At 34.0% G+C, this 18,872-nt stretch overlaps 1 protein-coding gene across 2 annotated transcripts; it reads left to right on the forward strand.

Annotated features, from left to right (window-relative positions):
- The first annotated feature begins 675 nt into the window (after window positions 1-675).
- LOC130448708 (sodium/potassium/calcium exchanger 3) lies at window positions 676-18,254 on the forward strand. Of its 2 annotated transcripts, none has more exons than XM_056786188.1 (10): window positions 676-896; window positions 3,533-3,706; window positions 3,764-3,951; window positions 11,124-11,322; window positions 11,778-11,837; window positions 11,909-12,219; window positions 12,288-12,450; window positions 15,951-16,052; window positions 16,832-16,953; window positions 17,676-18,254. In XM_056786188.1, the coding sequence occupies exons 1-10, from the start codon at window positions 872-874 to the stop codon at window positions 17,886-17,888; spliced, it is 1,557 nt and encodes a 518-aa protein (XP_056642166.1). In that variant the 5' UTR covers window positions 676-871; the 3' UTR covers window positions 17,889-18,254. The 2 variants fall into 2 exon arrangements, with proteins under 2 accessions (XP_056642166.1, XP_056642175.1); XM_056786197.1 differs by lacking the exon at window positions 676-896 and adding an exon at window positions 2,252-2,460.
- The last annotated feature ends 618 nt before the right edge of the window (window positions 18,255-18,872 follow it).

Genomic DNA, 18,872 nt, shown 5'->3' on the forward strand with positions numbered 1-18,872 from the left:
AAATTAGTTTTCGATTCTTTACACAAAATGAAAAAAGTTACAAAAATAGAAATGTTTTTTGTTATTTTCAAAAATATGATAATTTAAATGTAAGGAGTATTATAATGCACGAATTTGAATCGATTTTAATACGAATCGAAAATCTCCACTTGTAGACATACATTCTTTATAGGCAAACATATTTACAATAATGAATTGAGTGTTGCGTGACTTTTATTGAATTACTAAGCAAAAAAAGGTTGAATCAAATATTTTATCAGTAGCGTAACGTGTGATTGATATATTTATATTTATAATTATATATTTCTCAATTCATAATATCGAGTTTTATTATATTTAAAAAAAAAAAAAAATTAATTAAACCATAAGCTTTCTATTATAATATACAAATTGACAGATGAAGACATTTTGTTTACATAATATGATACACGAAATCAACAATAAAAATTTCTATTTATCACTTTTGGTTCGAATAGAGTTATTATTATTGTTGTTTCAAAACAGGAAAAGGAAATAAACAAAAAAGATGTTACTCCATTTTGAAATATAGTTATACGTTAATGAAGAAGCTTATTTATCAAAATAAACAAACGAAATTATAATACGTATTTATTTTTACGTGGAAAATGTCTTAATCAAAATTAGTTTGACGTTAAAAAAACTATAATTAGTAATAAGTAGTTTAAATGGAACAGAACAATGATGATCGTTCGGATGTTTACGGAGATAACAATAAAGTTGTTACAGAGGCACAACGTAGAGTGGATATAATTTGAGTCCAGTGAGAAGCCGATGATCGTCATAGGAGTTTATAAAGTGCCGGGGCGGGGGACACATCTCTACATCTGTGAAAGAGGCGAACTTTTCAACTATGGATTTCGAAAGTTTGGCATCAGGTAAACATTCAACACTCGCATTTATTTTAATCGATCGTCGTTATTGATTACCGAAAGAAAATAATTTAGTTTTAGAGTTTCCCGTGTTTAGAGTCGAGACGTAGGTCGTTCTTTCCTTTTAAGTGAATGATTATTCTATACAGTTTAATAACAATAAGAAATCTTCTCGACCAATGATGTTTTTAGTTTCGTGTAGATAGAAAGAGATAAAGAAAAATACGTATCATCGTTTACGTATAAATAAAATATTATTTATGCTATACAGGATGTACTAAAAGATTCACTACATTACAATAACCTAACCTAACTATAACTCATCAAAATAAAAAAGGAATTGTTAAATTTTAGTTTCAAATTCCTCAATGTGATACTATAAATCTTTTCCTTAACGTAATTGTTCAAAAAAAAACCACCCCTGGGGGTTAAAACGATAAAAATTCGTAATATAAGTGGCGCCATCTTGTTAAAACCGATTATTATCATCGAATTATACGAAATTATCGAATTATTAAGTTTACCACTTCCATTTAAGAAAAAAACAGTACCCATAATAGTAGTATTTAAAAAAAAATAATTTCTAGTAAATATATTTGTACCAATAGCAGCCGATATATAATTAAATAACATTTTTGATCATCCTCGTATAGCCTAAAACATAAATATTGAAAATTTAGTTTTTTCCTATCGAAATTCTCCACCCTGTACTAATTTGAAGCACCCCGTTATACTTTTTAGAGTGAATCACCAAAAAAAAAATCAACTTGTGTATATTCTTTTTTATTTAGACGCACTGTATATATAATTATCCGATAAATAATGAAATCGATATTTTTGGGACAACCGGTATTATAAAAAATAGAACCGCTCGGTGGACGGTGTGTTTGTCGATTGGTATTAAGTCGGAAATTATGATAATTGAATAAAATTTGTTTCTACATAACTATAAGGACACTTTTGTTGTACGTTACATATATCTCGATCGACCGTATAAGATGGGACTCGTTTTGACCTCTGAATAGAATATTTGAACTTGTATTTAATTAGGAACCCTTCATCATTATTAAATAATACAAGACGTCTTTTTTACTAGTTTTATATATATACGAACAATCGTTTAAAATACGAGAAATACTTTTTTAGAAAAACGTTAATATCTTTAATTATTACGATCTATATTTATTATGAAGTAATTGGCAACGTCGTGAAGTTAGCCGCGAATGCAATTAGACAGTTTAGCGTAACTAGATTTAGGTTATAATACAAATAAATATATAAACTGTAGTAATAGTAATGTTTGATGATACTTTATTTGTGTTAATAAATGAAATAAATATCTAGGTGTATAATATAAACTGTGGGTGCGACTCTTTATTATGTTTTTCAATAGAACGGAATTTATTTATACGTTTCTAATGTTATTTAGCACGAACTATACGTTTAGAAGGATAGTTATTCATCTGACAAACGACAAAATGTAGTTAAGGGATACCAATAGATATAATTATATCTATCAACCTTATAGGAAAAAAATATCTATTGGTTTATTTGACAGGGTCGTATTAAGGTAATATATGTATTAATTTTAATTTGAAATACTTTATAGATATGTAATTAAATAATTTGATACCAGGGAGGATCGAATCGCTTTTTTTCGTGTATAGCAATAATAATACAGGGTGTATCATTACTATTATTCATTAGGCGAGATTAGGATGAGGAATTTATATAAAAAAAAAAAACGAGGAAATACAAAAAAAAGTTTATTTTCGTAAACTTTTCCATCTATAACTATTTTTTTTTCTCACATTCATGAAAAATGTAACGAAGTATCAACACGCATCTAATAAATTAGTAGAAACTTTCGTGACATGCTTCATTTAATTTGGTACCTTTAAATAATTGACGTAGGACGAGAAATAATAAAAAGAATTATATAATTTATCATTTACGTTTTCCGTAGAATTATCAAGAAAACATAGTAAACAATTTGATTCGGTTTTTCACTATAAATATAAAAGTATGTAGTACAAAAATTGTACGGAATCAATTAAATCTATTAGAAATTATTTGAAAAAACGTAATATATATACAGGGTGGATAACATATTGAATCGCCCAATGTGTGCTATCATCCACACTCTCGATTTATATTTTACGTCCTATAACTCGCATTTGAAAGACCAAATCGAAATGTACGAGGTTGAAACTAAAAGTAACCGGGCGTAACAAATAAAAAACAACAAAATATATTTATTTTTCAACAACGTAATATCCTTTTAGTTTTTCATGCAGTTTTACCAGCGAAGTTCAATAAGTTCGCGATCCTTTTTTATGATAACAATATGGCCGATACGATTTCTCCGGTGGTATTTTTGAAGCGCTTACCGCCATCTATAGGTTAGGCGAGGTATTTCTAGGCCCAAGGCGAGTGCATAGTCCTAATTTGGACGTTCGAGTTTAAAAAATTTGCGAATTGAGTTGAAACATTTAATATTTTGATGGATTAGCTTGAATCTGATCTAGATTTTAAGTCAAAGGTGGTTAATGTTAGAGTTATGGCGTTTTTCGGAGATTATGGGTTCCAAAGAACTTGCCGATCTGATTTCGGTGGTTTTATAGCGAAAATTTGTATTTAAGGACTTAATTGCACCCCTCCGGCCATAGACGATTTCCCGAGGGATCTGTTTACCGAAAAACAGCGCCAAGAAGGTGCCGTTCTAGTTCACATATTGGTATCTCTGTACCTCTTTGTGGCTTTGGCGGTCGTTTGCGACAAATATTTCGTACCGGCCGTCGAAAAAATATGTCACGGTAAGTTTAATAATCGATAAACGACAGAATGTTTCGACTAGAATTTTTCATTTGCAGCTTTAAATATGACGGCGGATGTTGCGGGAGCGACTTTTATGGCGGCGGCTACGTCGGCGCCGGAATTATTCGTTAACGTCATCGGAACTTTTATTACCGAAGGTGATATCGGCGTCGGAACCATTGTTGGTTCCGCCGTTTTTAACATATTAGCTGTTGCGGCGTGTTGTGGAATCGGGGCCGGAATGGTAAATATTTCATTTTCATTGAATATCCAACTACGAAAAATTATTTACCGTACACAAACAACTGAAAATCCTGCGGGAATTTGAAAGGTTCCATATTTTATCCTCGATGTCCCGCAATGTTTCCCCCGGACAACCCTCGAGTCTCTTTAGGGAGAAAAAGCTTGTTTATCGAATATAATAAAAAAATATCGATTTGTTTCTCTGTTATATATCAATTTTTTTGACATTATTGAGTATTCATGACGAAATTGAGATGTTTAGGGAAAGTTTTTCGGAAAATGCGTGCTTTCAATCACAATTCGGCGACATTAAGTACACTGGAAGCGTTGCGGACGCGTGTAGACCGAGACTTAGAAGGATCTGTGCACACGCGAAGAAAATTCCGTTATTGAATTGCCTCGTTTAAACAACAAGGGCCAGTCCAACGCTGTCTAGTTCGCGGAAGTTTCTTTAACATTTCCGGCTTCGTATAAACTCGCCTTTAAATTTTAAACGCGTGCACACGCGGAGAAAATTCCGTTATTGAATTGCCTCGTTTAAACAACAAGGGCCAGTCCAACGCTGTCTAGTTCGCGGAAGTTTCTTTAACATTTCCGGCTTCGTATAAACTCGCCTTTAAATTTTAAACGCGTGCACACGCGAAAAAAATTCCGTTATTGAATTGCGTCGTTTAAACAACAAGGGCCAGTCCAACGCTGTCTAGTTCGCGGAAGTTTCTTTAACATTTCCGGCTTCGTATAAACTCGCCTTTAAATTTTAAACGCGTGCACACGCGAAAAAAATTCCGTTATTGAATTGCGTCGTTTAAACAATAAGGGCCAGTCCAACGCTGTCTAGTTCGCGGAAGTTTCTTTAACATTTCCGGCTTCGTATAAACTCGCCTTTAAATTTTAAACGCGTGCACACGCGGAGAAAATTCCGTTATTGAATTGCCTCGTTTAAACAACAAGGGCCAGTCCAACGCTGTCTAGTTCGCGGAAGTTTCTTTAACATTTCCGGCTTCGTATAAACTCGCCTTTAAATTTTAAACGCGTGCACACGCGAAAAAAATTCCGTTATTGAATTGCGTCGTTTAAACAATAAGGGCCAGTCCAACGCTGTCTAGTTCGCGGAAGTTTCTTTAACATTTCCGGCTTCGTATAAACTCGCCTTTAAATTTTAAACGCGTGCACACGCGGAGAAAATTCCGTTATTGAATTGCGTCGTTTAAACAATAAGGGCCAGTCCAACGCTGTCTAGTTCGCGGAAGTTTCTTTAACATTTCCGGCTTCGTATAAACTCGCCTTTAAATTTTAAACGCGTGCACACGCGAAAAAAATTCCGTTATTGAATTGCGTCGTTTAAACAATAAGGGCCAGTCCAACGCTGTCTAGTTCGCGGAAGTTTCTTTAACATTTCCGGCTTCGTATAAACTCGCCTTTAAATTTTAAACGCGTGCACACGCGAAAAAAATTCCGTTATTGAATTGCGTCGTTTAAACAATAAGGGCCAGTCCAACGCTGTCTAGTTCGCGGAAGTTTCTTTAACATTTCCGGCTTCGTATAAACTCGCCTTTAAATTTTAAACGCGTGCACACGCGGAGAAAATTCCGTTATTGAATTGCGTCGTTTAAACAATAAGGGCCAGTCCAACGCTGTCTAGTTCGCGGAAGTTTCTTTAACATTTCCGGCTTCGTATAAACTCGCCTTTAAATTTTAAACGCGTGCACACGCGAAAAAAATTCCGTTATTGAATTGCGTCGTTTAAACAATAAGGGCCAGTCCAACGCTGTCTAGTTCGCGGAAGTTTCTTTAACATTTCCGGCTTCGTATAAACTCGCCTTTAAATTTTAAACGCGTGCACACGCGGAGAAAATTCCGTTATTGAATTGCCTCGTTTAAACAACAAGGGCCAGTCCAACGCTGTCTAGTTCGCGGAAGTTTCTTTAACATTTCCGGCTTCGTATAAACTCGCCTTTAAATTTTAAACGCGTGCACACGCGAAAAAAATTCCGTTATTGAATTGCGTCGTTTAAACAATAAGGGCCAGTCCAACGCTGTCTAGTTCGCGGAAGTTTCTTTAACATTTCCGGCTTCGTATAAACTCGCCTTTAAATTTTAAACGCGTGCACACGCGGAGAAAATTCCGTTATTGAATTGCGTCGTTTAAACAATAAGGGCCAGTCCAACGCTGTCTAGTTCGCGGAAGTTTCTTTAACATTTCCGGCTTCGTATAAACTCGCCTTTAAATTTTAAACGCGTGCACACGCGAAAAAAATTCCGTTATTGAATTGCGTCGTTTAAACAACAAGGGCCAGTCCAACGCTGTCTAGTTCGCGGAAGTTTCTTTAACATTTCCGGCTTCGTATAAACTCGCCTTTAAATTTTAAACGCGTGCACACGCGAAAAAAATTCCGTTATTGAATTGCGTCGTTTAAACAATAAGGGCCAGTCCAACGCTGTCTAGTTCGCGGAAGTTTCTTTAACATTTCCGGCTTCGTATAAACTCGCCTTTAAATTTTAAACGCGTGCACACGCGGAGAAAATTCCGTTATTGAATTGCCTCGTTTAAACAACAAGGGCCAGTCCAACGCTGTCTAGTTCGCGGAAGTTTCTTTAACATTTCCGGCTTCGTATAAACTCGCCTTTAAATTTTAAACGCGTGCACACGCGGAGAAAATTCCGTTATTGAATTGCCTCGTTTAAACAACAAGGGCCAGTCCAACGCTGTCTAGTTCGCGGAAGTTTCTTTAACATTTCCGGCTTCGTATAAACTCGCCTTTAAATTTTAAACGCGTGCACACGCGAAAAAAATTCCGTTATTGAATTGCGTCGTTTAAACAATAAGGGCCAGTCCAACGCTGTCTAGTTCGCGGAAGTTTCTTTAACATTTCCGGCTTCGTATAAACTCGCCTTTAAATTTTAAACGCGTGCACACGCGGAGAAAATTCCGTTATTGAATTGCGTCGTTTAAACAATAAGGGCCAGTCCAACGCTGTCTAGTTCGCGGAAGTTTCTTTAACATTTCCGGCTTCGTATAAACTCGCCTTTAAATTTTAAACGCGTGCACACGCGAAAAAAATTCCGTTATTGAATTGCGTCGTTTAAACAATAAGGGCCAGTCCAACGCTGTCTAGTTCGCGGAAGTTTCTTTAACATTTCCGGCTTCGTATAAACTCGCCTTTAAATTTTAAACGCGTGCACACGCGGAGAAAATTCCGTTATTGAATTGCCTCGTTTAAACAACAAGGGCCAGTCCAACGCTGTCTAGTTCGCGGAAGTTTCTTTAACATTTCCGGCTTCGTATAAACTCGCCTTTAAATTTTAAACGCGTGCACACGCGAAAAAAATTCCGTTATTGAATTGCGTCGTTTAAACAATAAGGGCCAGTCCAACGCTGTCTAGTTCGCGGAAGTTTCTTTAACATTTCCGGCTTCGTATAAACTCGCCTTTAAATTTTAAACGCGTGCACACGCGGAGAAAATTCCGTTATTGAATTGCGTCGTTTAAACAATAAGGGCCAGTCCAACGCTGTCTAGTTCGCGGAAGTTTCTTTAACATTTCCGGCTTCGTATAAACTCGCCTTTAAATTTTAAACGCGTGCACACGCGAAAAAAATTCCGTTATTGAATTGCGTCGTTTAAACAACAAGGGCCAGTCCAACGCTGTCTAGTTCGCGGAAGTTTCTTTAACATTTCCGGCTTCGTATAAACTCGCCTTTAAATTTTAAACGCGTGCACACGCGAAAAAAATTCCGTTATTGAATTGCGTCGTTTAAACAATAAGGGCCAGTCCAACGCTGTCTAGTTCGCGGAAGTTTCTTTAACATTTCCGGCTTCGTATAAACTCGCCTTTAAATTTTAAACGCGTGCACACGCGGAGAAAATTCCGTTATTGAATTGCCTCGTTTAAACAACAAGGGCCAGTCCAACGCTGTCTAGTTCGCGGAAGTTTCTTTAACATTTCCGGCTTCGTATAAACTCGCCTTTAAATTTTAAACGCGTGCACACGCGAAAAAAATTCCGTTATTGAATTGCGTCGTTTAAACAATAAGGGCCAGTCCAACGCTGTCTAGTTCGCGGAAGTTTCTTTAACATTTCCGGCTTCGTATAAACTCGCCTTTAAATTTTAAACGCGTGCACACGCGGAGAAAATTCCGTTATTGAATTGCCTCGTTTAAACAACAAGGGCCAGTCCAACGCTGTCTAGTTCGCGGAAGTTTCTTTAACATTTCCGGCTTCGTATAAACTCGCCTTTAAATTTTAAACGCGTGCACACGCGAAAAAAATTCCGTTATTGAATTGCGTCGTTTAAACAATAAGGGCCAGTCCAACGCTGTCTAGTTCGCGGAAGTTTCTTTAACATTTCCGGCTTCGTATAAACTCGCCTTTAAATTTTAAACGCGTGCACACGCGGAGAAAATTCCGTTATTGAATTGCCTCGTTTAAACAACAAGGGCCAGTCCAACGCTGTCTAGTTCGCGGAAGTTTCTTTAACATTTCCGGCTTCGTATAAACTCGCCTTTAAATTTTAAACGCGTGCACACGCGAAAAAAATTCCGTTATTGAATTGCGTCGTTTAAACAATAAGGGCCAGTCCAACGCTGTCTAGTTCGCGGAAGTTTCTTTAACATTTCCGGCTTCGTATAAACTCGCCTTTAAATTTTAAACGCGTGCACACGCGGAGAAAATTCCGTTATTGAATTGCCTCGTTTAAACAACAAGGGCCAGTCCAACGCTGTCTAGTTCGCGGAAGTTTCTTTAACATTTCCGGCTTCGTATAAACTCGCCTTTAAATTTTAAACGCGTGCACACGCGGAGAAAATTCCGTTATTGAATTGCCTCGTTTAAACAACAAGGGCCAGTCCAACGCTGTCTAGTTCGCGGAAGTTTCTTTAACATTTCCGGCTTCGTATAAACTCGCCTTTAAATTTTAAACGCGTGCACACGCGGAGAAAATTCCGTTATTGAATTGCCTCGTTTAAACAACAAGGGCCAGTCCAACGCTGTCTAGTTCGCGGAAGTTTCTTTAACATTTCCGGCTTCGTATAAACTCGCCTTTAAATTTTAAACGCGTGCACACGCGAAGAAAATTCCGTTATTGAATTGCGTCGTTTAAACAATAAGGGCCAGTCCAACGCTGTCTAGTTCGCGGAAGTTTCTTTAACATTTCCGGCTTCGTATAAACTCGCCTTTAAATTTTAAACGCGTGCACACGCGAAGAAAATTCCGTTATTGAATTGCCTCGTTTAAACAACAAGGGCCAGTCCAACGCTGTCTAGTTCGCGGAAGTTTCTTTAACATTTCCGGCTTCGTATAAACTCGCCTTTAAATTTTAAACGCGTGCACACGCGGAGAAAATTCCGTTATTGAATTGCCTCGTTTAAACAACAAGGGCCAGTCCAACGCTGTCTAGTTCGCGGAAGTTTCTTTAACATTTCCGGCTTCGTATAAACTCGCCTTTAAATTTTAAACGCGTGCACACGCGGAGAAAATTCCGTTATTGAATTGCCTCGTTTAAACAACAAGGGCCAGTCCAACGCTGTCTAGTTCGCGGAAGTTTCTTTAACATTTCCGGCTTCGTATAAACTCGCCTTTAAATTTTAAACGCGTGCACACGCGGAGAAAATTCCGTTATTGAATTGCCTCGTTTAAACAACAAGGGCCAGTCCAACGCTGTCTAGTTCGCGGAAGTTTCTTTAACATTTCCGGCTTCGTATAAACTCGCCTTTAAATTTTAAACGCGTGCACACGCGAAGAAAATTCCGTTATTGAATTGCCTCGTTTAAACAACAAGGGCCAGTCCAACGCTGTCTAGTTCGCGGAAGTTTCTTTAACATTTCCGGCTTCGTATAAACTCGCCTTTAAATTTTAAACGCGTGCACACGCGGAGAAAATTCCGTTATTGAATTGCCTCGTTTAAACAACAAGGGCCAGTCCAACGCTGTCTAGTTCGCGGAAGTTTCTTTAACATTTCCGGCTTCGTATAAACTCGCCTTTAAATTTTAAACGCGTGCACACGCGGAGAAAATTCCGTTATTGAATTGCCTCGTTTAAACAACAAGGGCCAGTCCAACGCTGTCTAGTTCGCGGAAGTTTCTTTAACATTTCCGGCTTCGTATAAACTCGCCTTTAAATTTTAAACGCGTGCACACGCGGAAAAAATTCCGTTATTGAATTGCCTCGTTTAAACAACAAGGGCCAGTCCAACGCTGTCTAGTTCGCGGAAGTTTCTTTAACATTTCCGGCTTCGTATAAACTCGCCTTTAAATTTTAAACGCGTGCACACGCGGAGAAAATTCCGTTATTGAATTGCCTCGTTTAAACAACAAGGGCCAGTCCAACGCTGTCTAGTTCGCGGAAGTTTCTTTAACATTTCCGGCTTCGTATAAACTCGCCTTTAAATTTTAAACGCGTGCACACGCGGAGAAAATTCCGTTATTGAATTGCCTCGTTTAAACAACAAGGGCCAGTCCAACGCTGTCTAGTTCGCGGAAGTTTCTTTAACATTTCCGGCTTCGTATAAACTCGCCTTTAAATTTTAAACGCGTGCACACGCGGAGAAAATTCCGTTATTGAATTGCCTCGTTTAAACAACAAGGGCCAGTCCAACGCTGTCTAGTTCGCGGAAGTTTCTTTAACATTTCCGGCTTCGTATAAACTCGCCTTTAAATTTTAAACGCGTGCACACGCGAAAAAAATTCCGTTATTGAATTGCCTCGTTTAAACAACAAGGGCCAGTCCAACGCTGTCTAGTTCGCGGAAGTTTCTTTAACATTTCCGGCTTCGTATAAACTCGCCTTTAAATTTTAAACGCGTGCACACGCGAAAAAAATTCCGTTATTGAATTGCCTCGTTTAAACAACAAGGGCCAGTCCAACGCTGTCTAGTTCGCGGAAGTTTCTTTAACATTTCCGGCTTCGTATAAACTCGCCTTTAAATTTTAAACGCGTGCACACGCGAAAAAAATTCCGTTATTGAATTGCGTCGTTTAAACAACAAGGGCCAGTCCAACGCTGTCTAGTTCGCGGAAGTTTCGTCAACATTTCCGGCTTCGTATGAACTCGGCTTTACTCTAATCATATGATACGTAGTTTACAAATTTGGTTGCGTGGAAATTACGTATTGGATTTAGCTGAAGAATCTTGATTTATTCAATTTCCAGACAACTAAATTTGATTACCGTGTATTTCAGAGCGGTGCTCAGATTGTTCCTTTGGATTGGTGGCCTTTGACGAGGGATTGTCTAGCCTACGGCGTGACAGTATCCATTTTGATTTGCATCATCCACGACGAAAGAGTCGAATGGTACGAAGCTTTGTGTCTGGTTTTATTATATACCGTTTATATTTTTATAATGTATTTCGATAAATCCATCCAGAATTGCGTTAGAGGTAAGTTTGTATGTGCGAGGTATGATAAAAAAAAGGGTTACGAGTCGCGGTACTTTAGACATTTGTAGGGATTGTAAAGTTATTTGACTGTTTATAGATATTAAAAAACCACACAAACAAAACAAAAGTTGAAGTATGAGCGCCGTGTTTGACAGTTATAACGTTTCATGATTATGACTGATTGACAGTTGACAGTTGGTAAACGTAGAACTGTAGCAATATTTAATATATTTAATAACGTTAATGTAAAATTTAGTCAAACATCACTTGGAATGAATTTTGAAATTTGTATGCTTCTTATTAGTTATTAATATGAATTTTTTCGACTTGTAACTCTTTTTTTTGTTCATCATAATACGTTAATCGATACCGCGGATATTTCTCACTTTACAAATTGGTAAATAAAGTTCAGTACCGGACTTGCCCGAATAATTTTTTTGGTTTACATCGACTAGGCATAATAAATCTACCTCCAATACCGAAATCACGACGTAGCAGTTCAAAAGACAATCCAGGTGAGAATCACAACACCGAAATCTAATGGTTACCGTTTTAATTTCTTTTTTATTTTTTTTTGTCAATTCAGATTCTCTGGAAATTCGTTACAATATGAAATTACCGAACGTGGAAATACAAACGGATAAAGATAAAAAGCATAACGAAAAAATTAAAGATATCGGAACGAAATCGATCGATTTCCAAAACAAATTTTCCGATCCGGAGGACGGTGTTTACGTTATCAATTCTTCTACACACGTGAACGGTTCCTTGAAACTTCCGATGGGAATAGAAGATAGAAAACCCGACGGTTACAAAAAAGAAGAAAACGTTCTCAGCAATCAGGATAGGAATCATTCGTTATGGAAATGGCCCGGGGAAAATGGAAAGTTAGCACAAGTATGTCATTTTCTTAATGAAAAACGTGGATATTGATGTGACGGTTTTTTCTTTTTCTTTATTTTTAGATAACGTGGATTATTACTTGGCCTATTTATCTCATATTTTTGTTTACGATTCCCGATTGCGAGACGAAGAGATTCAAAAGATGGTTTCCGATCACTTTCATGATGTGCATCATCTGGATAGGATCGTTATCGTACGCAGTAGCTTGGATGATCACGATAATAGGTAAGACATTTTTTTTCGTGTCCGAATTTATTTAAACCGACTATAACTGTCGTTAAAATTCTTATAGTACAGTCAAAATTGGTAAAAAAGGCATTTCTTCGTAATTTTTTCGCGTCCGAATTTATTTAAACCGACTATAACTGTCGTTAAAATTCTTATAGTACAGTTTCCATTGGTGAAAAAGAAATTTTTTGTGTCCGAATTTATTTAAACGGACTATAACTGTCTTTTAAATTCTTATAGTACAGTCAAAATTGGTAAAAAAGGCATTTCTTCGTAATTTTTTCGTGTCCGAATTTATTTAAACCGACTATAACTGTCGTTAAAATTCTTATAGTACAGTTTCCATTGGTGAAAAAGAAATTTTTTGTGTCCGAATTTATTTAAACGGACTACAACTGTCGTTAAAATTCTTATAGTACAGTCAAAATTGGTAAAAAAGGCATTTCTTCGTAATTTTTTCGCGTCCGAATTTATTTAAACCGACTATAACTGTCGTTAAAATTCTTATAGTACAGTTTCCATTGGTGAAAAAGAAATTTTTTGTGTCCGAATTTATTTAAACGGACTATAACTGTCTTTTAAATTCTTATAGTACAGTCAAAATTGGTAAAAAAGGCATTTCTTCGTAATTTTTTCGCGTCCGAATTTATTTAAACCGACTATAACTGTCGTTAAAATTCTTATAGTACAGTTTCCATTGGTGAAAAAGAAATTTTTTGTGTCCGAATTTATTTAAACGGACTATAACTGTCTTTTAAATTCTTATAGTACAGTCAAAATTGGTAAAAAAGGCATTTCTTCGTAATTTTTTCGTGTCCGAATTTATTTAAACCGACTATAACTGTCGTTAAAATTCTTATAGTACAGTTTCCATTGGTGAAAAAGAAATTTTTTGTGTCCGAATTTATTTAAACGGACTACAACTGTCGTTAAAATTCTTATAGTACAGTCAAAATTGGTAAAAAAGGCATTTCTTCGTAATTTTTTCGCGTCCGAATTTATTTAAACCGACTATAACTGTCGTTAAAATTCTTATAGTACAGTTTCCATTGGTGAAAAAGAAATTTTTTGTGTCCGAATTCATTTAAACGGACTATAACTGTCTTTTAAATTCTTATAGTACAGTCAAAATTGGTAAAAAAGGCATTTCTTCGTAATTTTTTCGTGTCCGAATTTATTTAAACCGACTATAACTGTCGTTAAAATTCTTATAGTACAGTTTCCATTGGTGAAAAAGAAATTTTTTGTGTCCGAATTTATTTAAACGGACTACAACTGTCGTTTAAATTCTTATAGTACAGTCAAAATTTGTAAAAAAGGCATTTCTTCGTAATTTTTTCGTGTCCGAATTTATTTAAACCGACTATAACTGTCGTTAAAATTCTTATAGTACAGTTTCCATTGGTGAAAAAGAAATTTTTTGTGTCCTAATTTATTTAAACCGACTATAACTGTCGTTAAAATTCTTATAGTACAGTCAAAATTGGTAAAAAAGGCATTTCTTCGTAATTTTTTCGCGTCCGAATTTATTTAAACCGACTATAACTGTCGTTAAAATTCTTATAGTACAGTTTCCATTGGTGAAAAAGAAATTTTTTGTGTCCGAATTTATTTAAACGGACTATAACTGTCGTTTAAATTCTTATAGTACAGTCAAAATTGGTAAAAAAGGCATTTCTTCGTAATTTTTTCGCGTCCGAATTTATTTAAACCGACTATAACTGTCGTTAAAATTCTTATAGTACAGTTTCCATTGGTGAAAAAGAAATTTTTTGTGTCCGAATTTATTTAAACGGACTATAACTGTCGTTTAAATTCTTATAGTACAGTCAAAATTTGTAAAAAAGGCATTTCTTCGTAATTTTTTTGTGTCCGAACTTATTTAAACCGACTATAACTGTCGTTAAAATTCTTATAGTACAGTTTCCATTGGTGAAAAAGAAATTTTTTGTGTCCGAATTTATTTAAACGGACTATAACTGTCGTTAAAATTCTTATAGTACAGTTTCCATTGGTGAAAAAGAAATTTTTTGTGTCCGAATTTATTTAAACCGACTATAACTGTCGTTAAAATTCTTATAGTACAGTTTCCATTGGTGAAAAAGAAATTTTTTGTGTCCGAATTTATTTAAACGGACTATAACTGTCGTTTAAATTCTTATAGTACAGTCAAAATTTGTAAAAAAGGCATTTCTTCGTAATTTTTTTGTGTCCGAACTTATTTAAACCGACTATAACTGTCGTTAAAATTCTTATAGTACAGTTTCCATTGGTGAAAAAGAAATTTTTTGTGTCCGAATTTATTTAAACGGACTATAACTGTCGTTTAAATTCTTATAGTACAGTCAAAATTTGTAAAAAAGGCATTTCTTCGTAATTTTTTCGCGTCCGAATTTATTTAAACCGACTATAACTGTCGTTAAAATTCTTATAGTACAGTTTCCATTGGTGAAAAAGAAATTTTTTGTGTCCGAATTTATTTAAACGGACTATAACTGTCGTTTAAATTCTTATAGTACAGTCAAAATTTGTAAAAAAGGCATTTCTTCGTAATTTTTTCGCGTCCGAATTTATTTAAACCGACTATAACTGTCGTTAAAATTCTTATAGTACAGTTTCCATTGGTGAAAAAGAAATTTTTTGTGTCCTAATTTATTTAAACCGACTATAACAGTCGTTTAAATTCTTATAGTACAGTCAAAATTGGTAAAAAAGGCATTTCTTCGTAATTTTTTCGTGTCCGAACTTATTTAAACCGACTATAACTGTCGTTAAAATTCTTATAGTACAGTTTCCATTGGTGAAAAAGAAATTTTTTGTGTCCGAATTTATTTAAACCGACTATAACAGTCGTTTAAATTCTTATAGTACAGTCAACATTGGTGAAAAAGACATTTTTTTGTATTTTTTCGTGTCTTAATTTCATTAAACCGACTATAAGTGTCGTTTAAATTCTTATAGTACAGTCAAAATTGGTAAAAAAGGCATTTCTTTGTAATTTTTTCGTGTCCTATTTATTTAAACCGACTATAACTGTCGTTTAAATTCTTACAGTCTAATCATAATAGGTGGAAATAAGCTTGCATACCTTTTTTATTGAAAATTTTATATTCAAGATGTGCAATTCCTAATATTTAAGGGCGAAAACTACCCTTTTTGTTTAAAAAACAATGAAATAAAACATTTTTATAGCTAAATATCGTTTGAAATAATAAAATAAATATTAAATAGTACACAATGATTGATTCTCCATATTTCAGATAGCAAATTATATATTTTCCAACAAATTAACCCTTAGAAAATAACCCTTAAAACTAATTTTTCGTTTAAAATATCACAAACAAAGAATTCATGTTGAATATTATTTTTTATAAAAGTGCTCAGGCAGTTTTTACCATGTCTTTGAGGTTTCACCCCCCAAAAACCACCCCAAATGCATGAAAATTATATAACCTACAGCAACAAATCATTTTTTTTCAAAGAACGATGTATTATAGGTGACACTTTGAAAATTCCGGATTCGGTGATGGGTATCACGTTCCTAGCAGCTGGTACCAGTGTACCTGAAGCCGTTTCCAGTGTAATAGTAGCCAAACAAGGTGAGTAATCGAAATATTTAATCCATTCACACCTATAATCCATTTAAAAAAAAACTTATTTCATCATATAATCATACTTACGTACCCTGTATATCATTAGTCATAAACTAAATAAAAAAAAACAAAAAAATTGACTTACCCTGTATATTTTTTCATATTTATATTCCTCTTATAACCCTCGTACTTCTAATATGCGATTTTTCCATAAAATATACAGGGTGTACAAAATATTTGTATTGGAATAGTTACGTAATTAAAAAACACCCTGTATATTAATAAATTGTTATAAATTTTTGTCTGGTGAATCGACGAATATTTTTTTATTACAATAAAAATTATCGATCAACATTTATATACTGGGTGTGCTAAAAAATCAACCGAAACAATTTTTTTTATCAAGCAGCTTTGACTCACCCTGTATTTACCGCCATATTTTTTCCTAAAAATATCGGGGTCTACAAATTTCGTCAATAACTTTTTTTTCTTAATAATTAACTATAAAAAATGAATTTTGTTGGGTCACTCTGTATCTAGTAAATTCATATATTTTTTTCACATGCATCAATTGTTTATTCTAATTTATCAGTAATGATTTTTTTTTTAAATTAGTAAATAGTGATTGTACCAATCTTTTATACACCCTGTATATTTACAATAAAAATAAATTCTGTCTACTTTTGAAACACCCCGGTATATTTAAATATTGACTAAAAACACGTGTTGTAATTATACAGAATAAGAAGAAGATTTAAGTTTCTACCGATATATTATTGTTCAAGGTCATGGATCAATGGGTATAAGTAATTCCATCGGATCTAATACTTTCGATATTCTATTATGTCTGGGATTACCATGGTTCATCAAAGCTACCTTCATGCCTACTATAGCAGGAAGATATTGGGTAATTAAAACGCATAAATAAATTTACGTTTCGAACCATACAGTTACACGTACTGCACAACTGTCAATCAATACGAGTATCGATTATAAAATCGATTCTAATAATCGAACTTGTAATAATTTTACATTTCATTTATTAAAATAGAATAGAAACGTTAATATCTGATTATTTTTTTGGAAATTCATAATTTATTTAATGAAAATTGAAAATAAAATCCTTTTTGTTTTTGTAAAATAATTTCAATGCTTGTAAAAAGAATTCATTAGGAGTCATTACAAGTAGACGAGGTAATAAAGAATCGTGCATAGTCGTTAAAGATCGGTTGGAGTAGCAGTCCACGTAAGTGTATGGTATAAGTACATTTTGATCTTAGTTTCGGCGGCAAATTTGAAATTTCGTTAATCTATAGAGGTTATTTCTGCAATATCATAAAAATAACGATACTTTGATACTTAAGCCGGTACTACACGATGCGTTCAACGTTTTCACCGCACAAGACAACTAAAATTGCGTAATTTGTGATAAAAACGAACGCGTCGTTTTAGAAAATACTCGAATGCAACGAATCTTCTGTTACAGCTTTGACAGTTGACGTATAATTACGATTCTAACCTAAAATTATGTGAAAATCTGATCTGACAACGTCGTAATTGAAGCAAAGATCAAAATTGAGGTTCGACGGCGTCATTTTATAACTATGTAATTATTATTATTGTTGTTAGGTTGGTATAAATTCGGCCGGTATAGAATACAGCGCCATCTCTCTGCTATCGACCCTACTGATGTTGTACGTCGCGTTCGCTTTGAATAAATTCCAATTGGACAAAAGAGTAGGAAGGGTGTGTTTGTTGATGTACGCCGTGTTTTTAATATTGGCCAGTTTGATCGAGTTGAACGCTTTCTTCAGGGTTAATTTGCCCACGTGCGGACGGTGAATTCGTCATTAATAAAAAAAAAAATAAGAAAAAAAATGCGTGAATGTACTTTAAAATGAGTGCGGGTGTAGAACGTTTTGATTTGCGCCATTAGTGTAGATTTTTTCGCAAAATAAATATTTTTTACGCGTCATTTTGGGAAATTTCGTTCACGTTTTTCTACAGGGTCATCATAAATTTTATTTTATTTTAGTATACGTTTCGATGATCATTGTTATAATCATTTATTAATTTAATTTAATTATTTTTAATGTTTTATCTTATCGGTTCTAATTTAGATATTTGTAATTAGTATTTTTGAGCTAAAATGAAAATGTACACTACTTATTTGTTCTAATATGAATATAATAAATATTTTGAATCTAATTTGTTTTTTATTTTATTTTATAATTGAACCTTTTCCCACTTCAATAAAATAAAAAAAAATAAAATATAAAAAATATACGTAAAATAAGAATAAAATAAAAATTGTAAATGAAATAAAATAAGGAAAAAAAATAGAATAAAGAATAATGAAAAAAATTGGGAAAAAATGGAAATAAATCGGAAAAATAATGAAAATAAAAGAAATTGGTACAAGAAAAATAAAAATAAAATGATTAAAAACATAAAATTAGATAGAAACAATGGAAAATAAGAATAAATCCAGAAAATTATAAGAATTAATTGAAATTAAATTGAAATAGAATAAGAAAAAATAGAAATGAAAAGAAAGCAATAAAATACGAATTCAGTTTAAATAGAGTAAAAATATAAATTGAAATAAAATAAGAAAAAACAGAAAAATTGAAAAAAATGGAAATAATTCGAAAAAATAATGAAAATAAAAGAAATTAGTACAAGAAAAATAGAAATAAAATGATTAAAAACATAAAATTAGATAGAAACAATGGAAAATAAGAATAAATCCAGAAAATTATAAGAATTAATTGAAATTAAATTGAAATAGAATAAGAAAAAAATAGAAATGAAAAGAAAGCAATA

The sequence above is a fragment of the Diorhabda sublineata genome, chromosome 1, assembly GCF_026230105.1.
Source record: "Diorhabda sublineata isolate icDioSubl1.1 chromosome 1, icDioSubl1.1, whole genome shotgun sequence".
Lineage (NCBI taxonomy): Eukaryota > Metazoa > Arthropoda > Insecta > Coleoptera > Chrysomelidae > Diorhabda > Diorhabda sublineata.

What these genes read in the sequence shown, in the direction of transcription:
- LOC130448708 (XM_056786188.1), top strand. Translation starts at nt 872, where the DNA reads ATGGATTTCGAAAGTTTGGCATCAG. An exon ending in CAGTTCAAAAGACAATCCAG is followed by an intron (nt 11,838 to 11,908) that starts GTGAGAATCACA and finishes TTGTCAATTCAG; the next exon opens with ATTCTCTGGAAATTCGTTAC. An exon ending in TTGGATGATCACGATAATAG is followed by an intron (nt 12,451 to 15,950) that starts GTAAGACATTTT and finishes GATGTATTATAG; the next exon opens with GTGACACTTTGAAAATTCCG.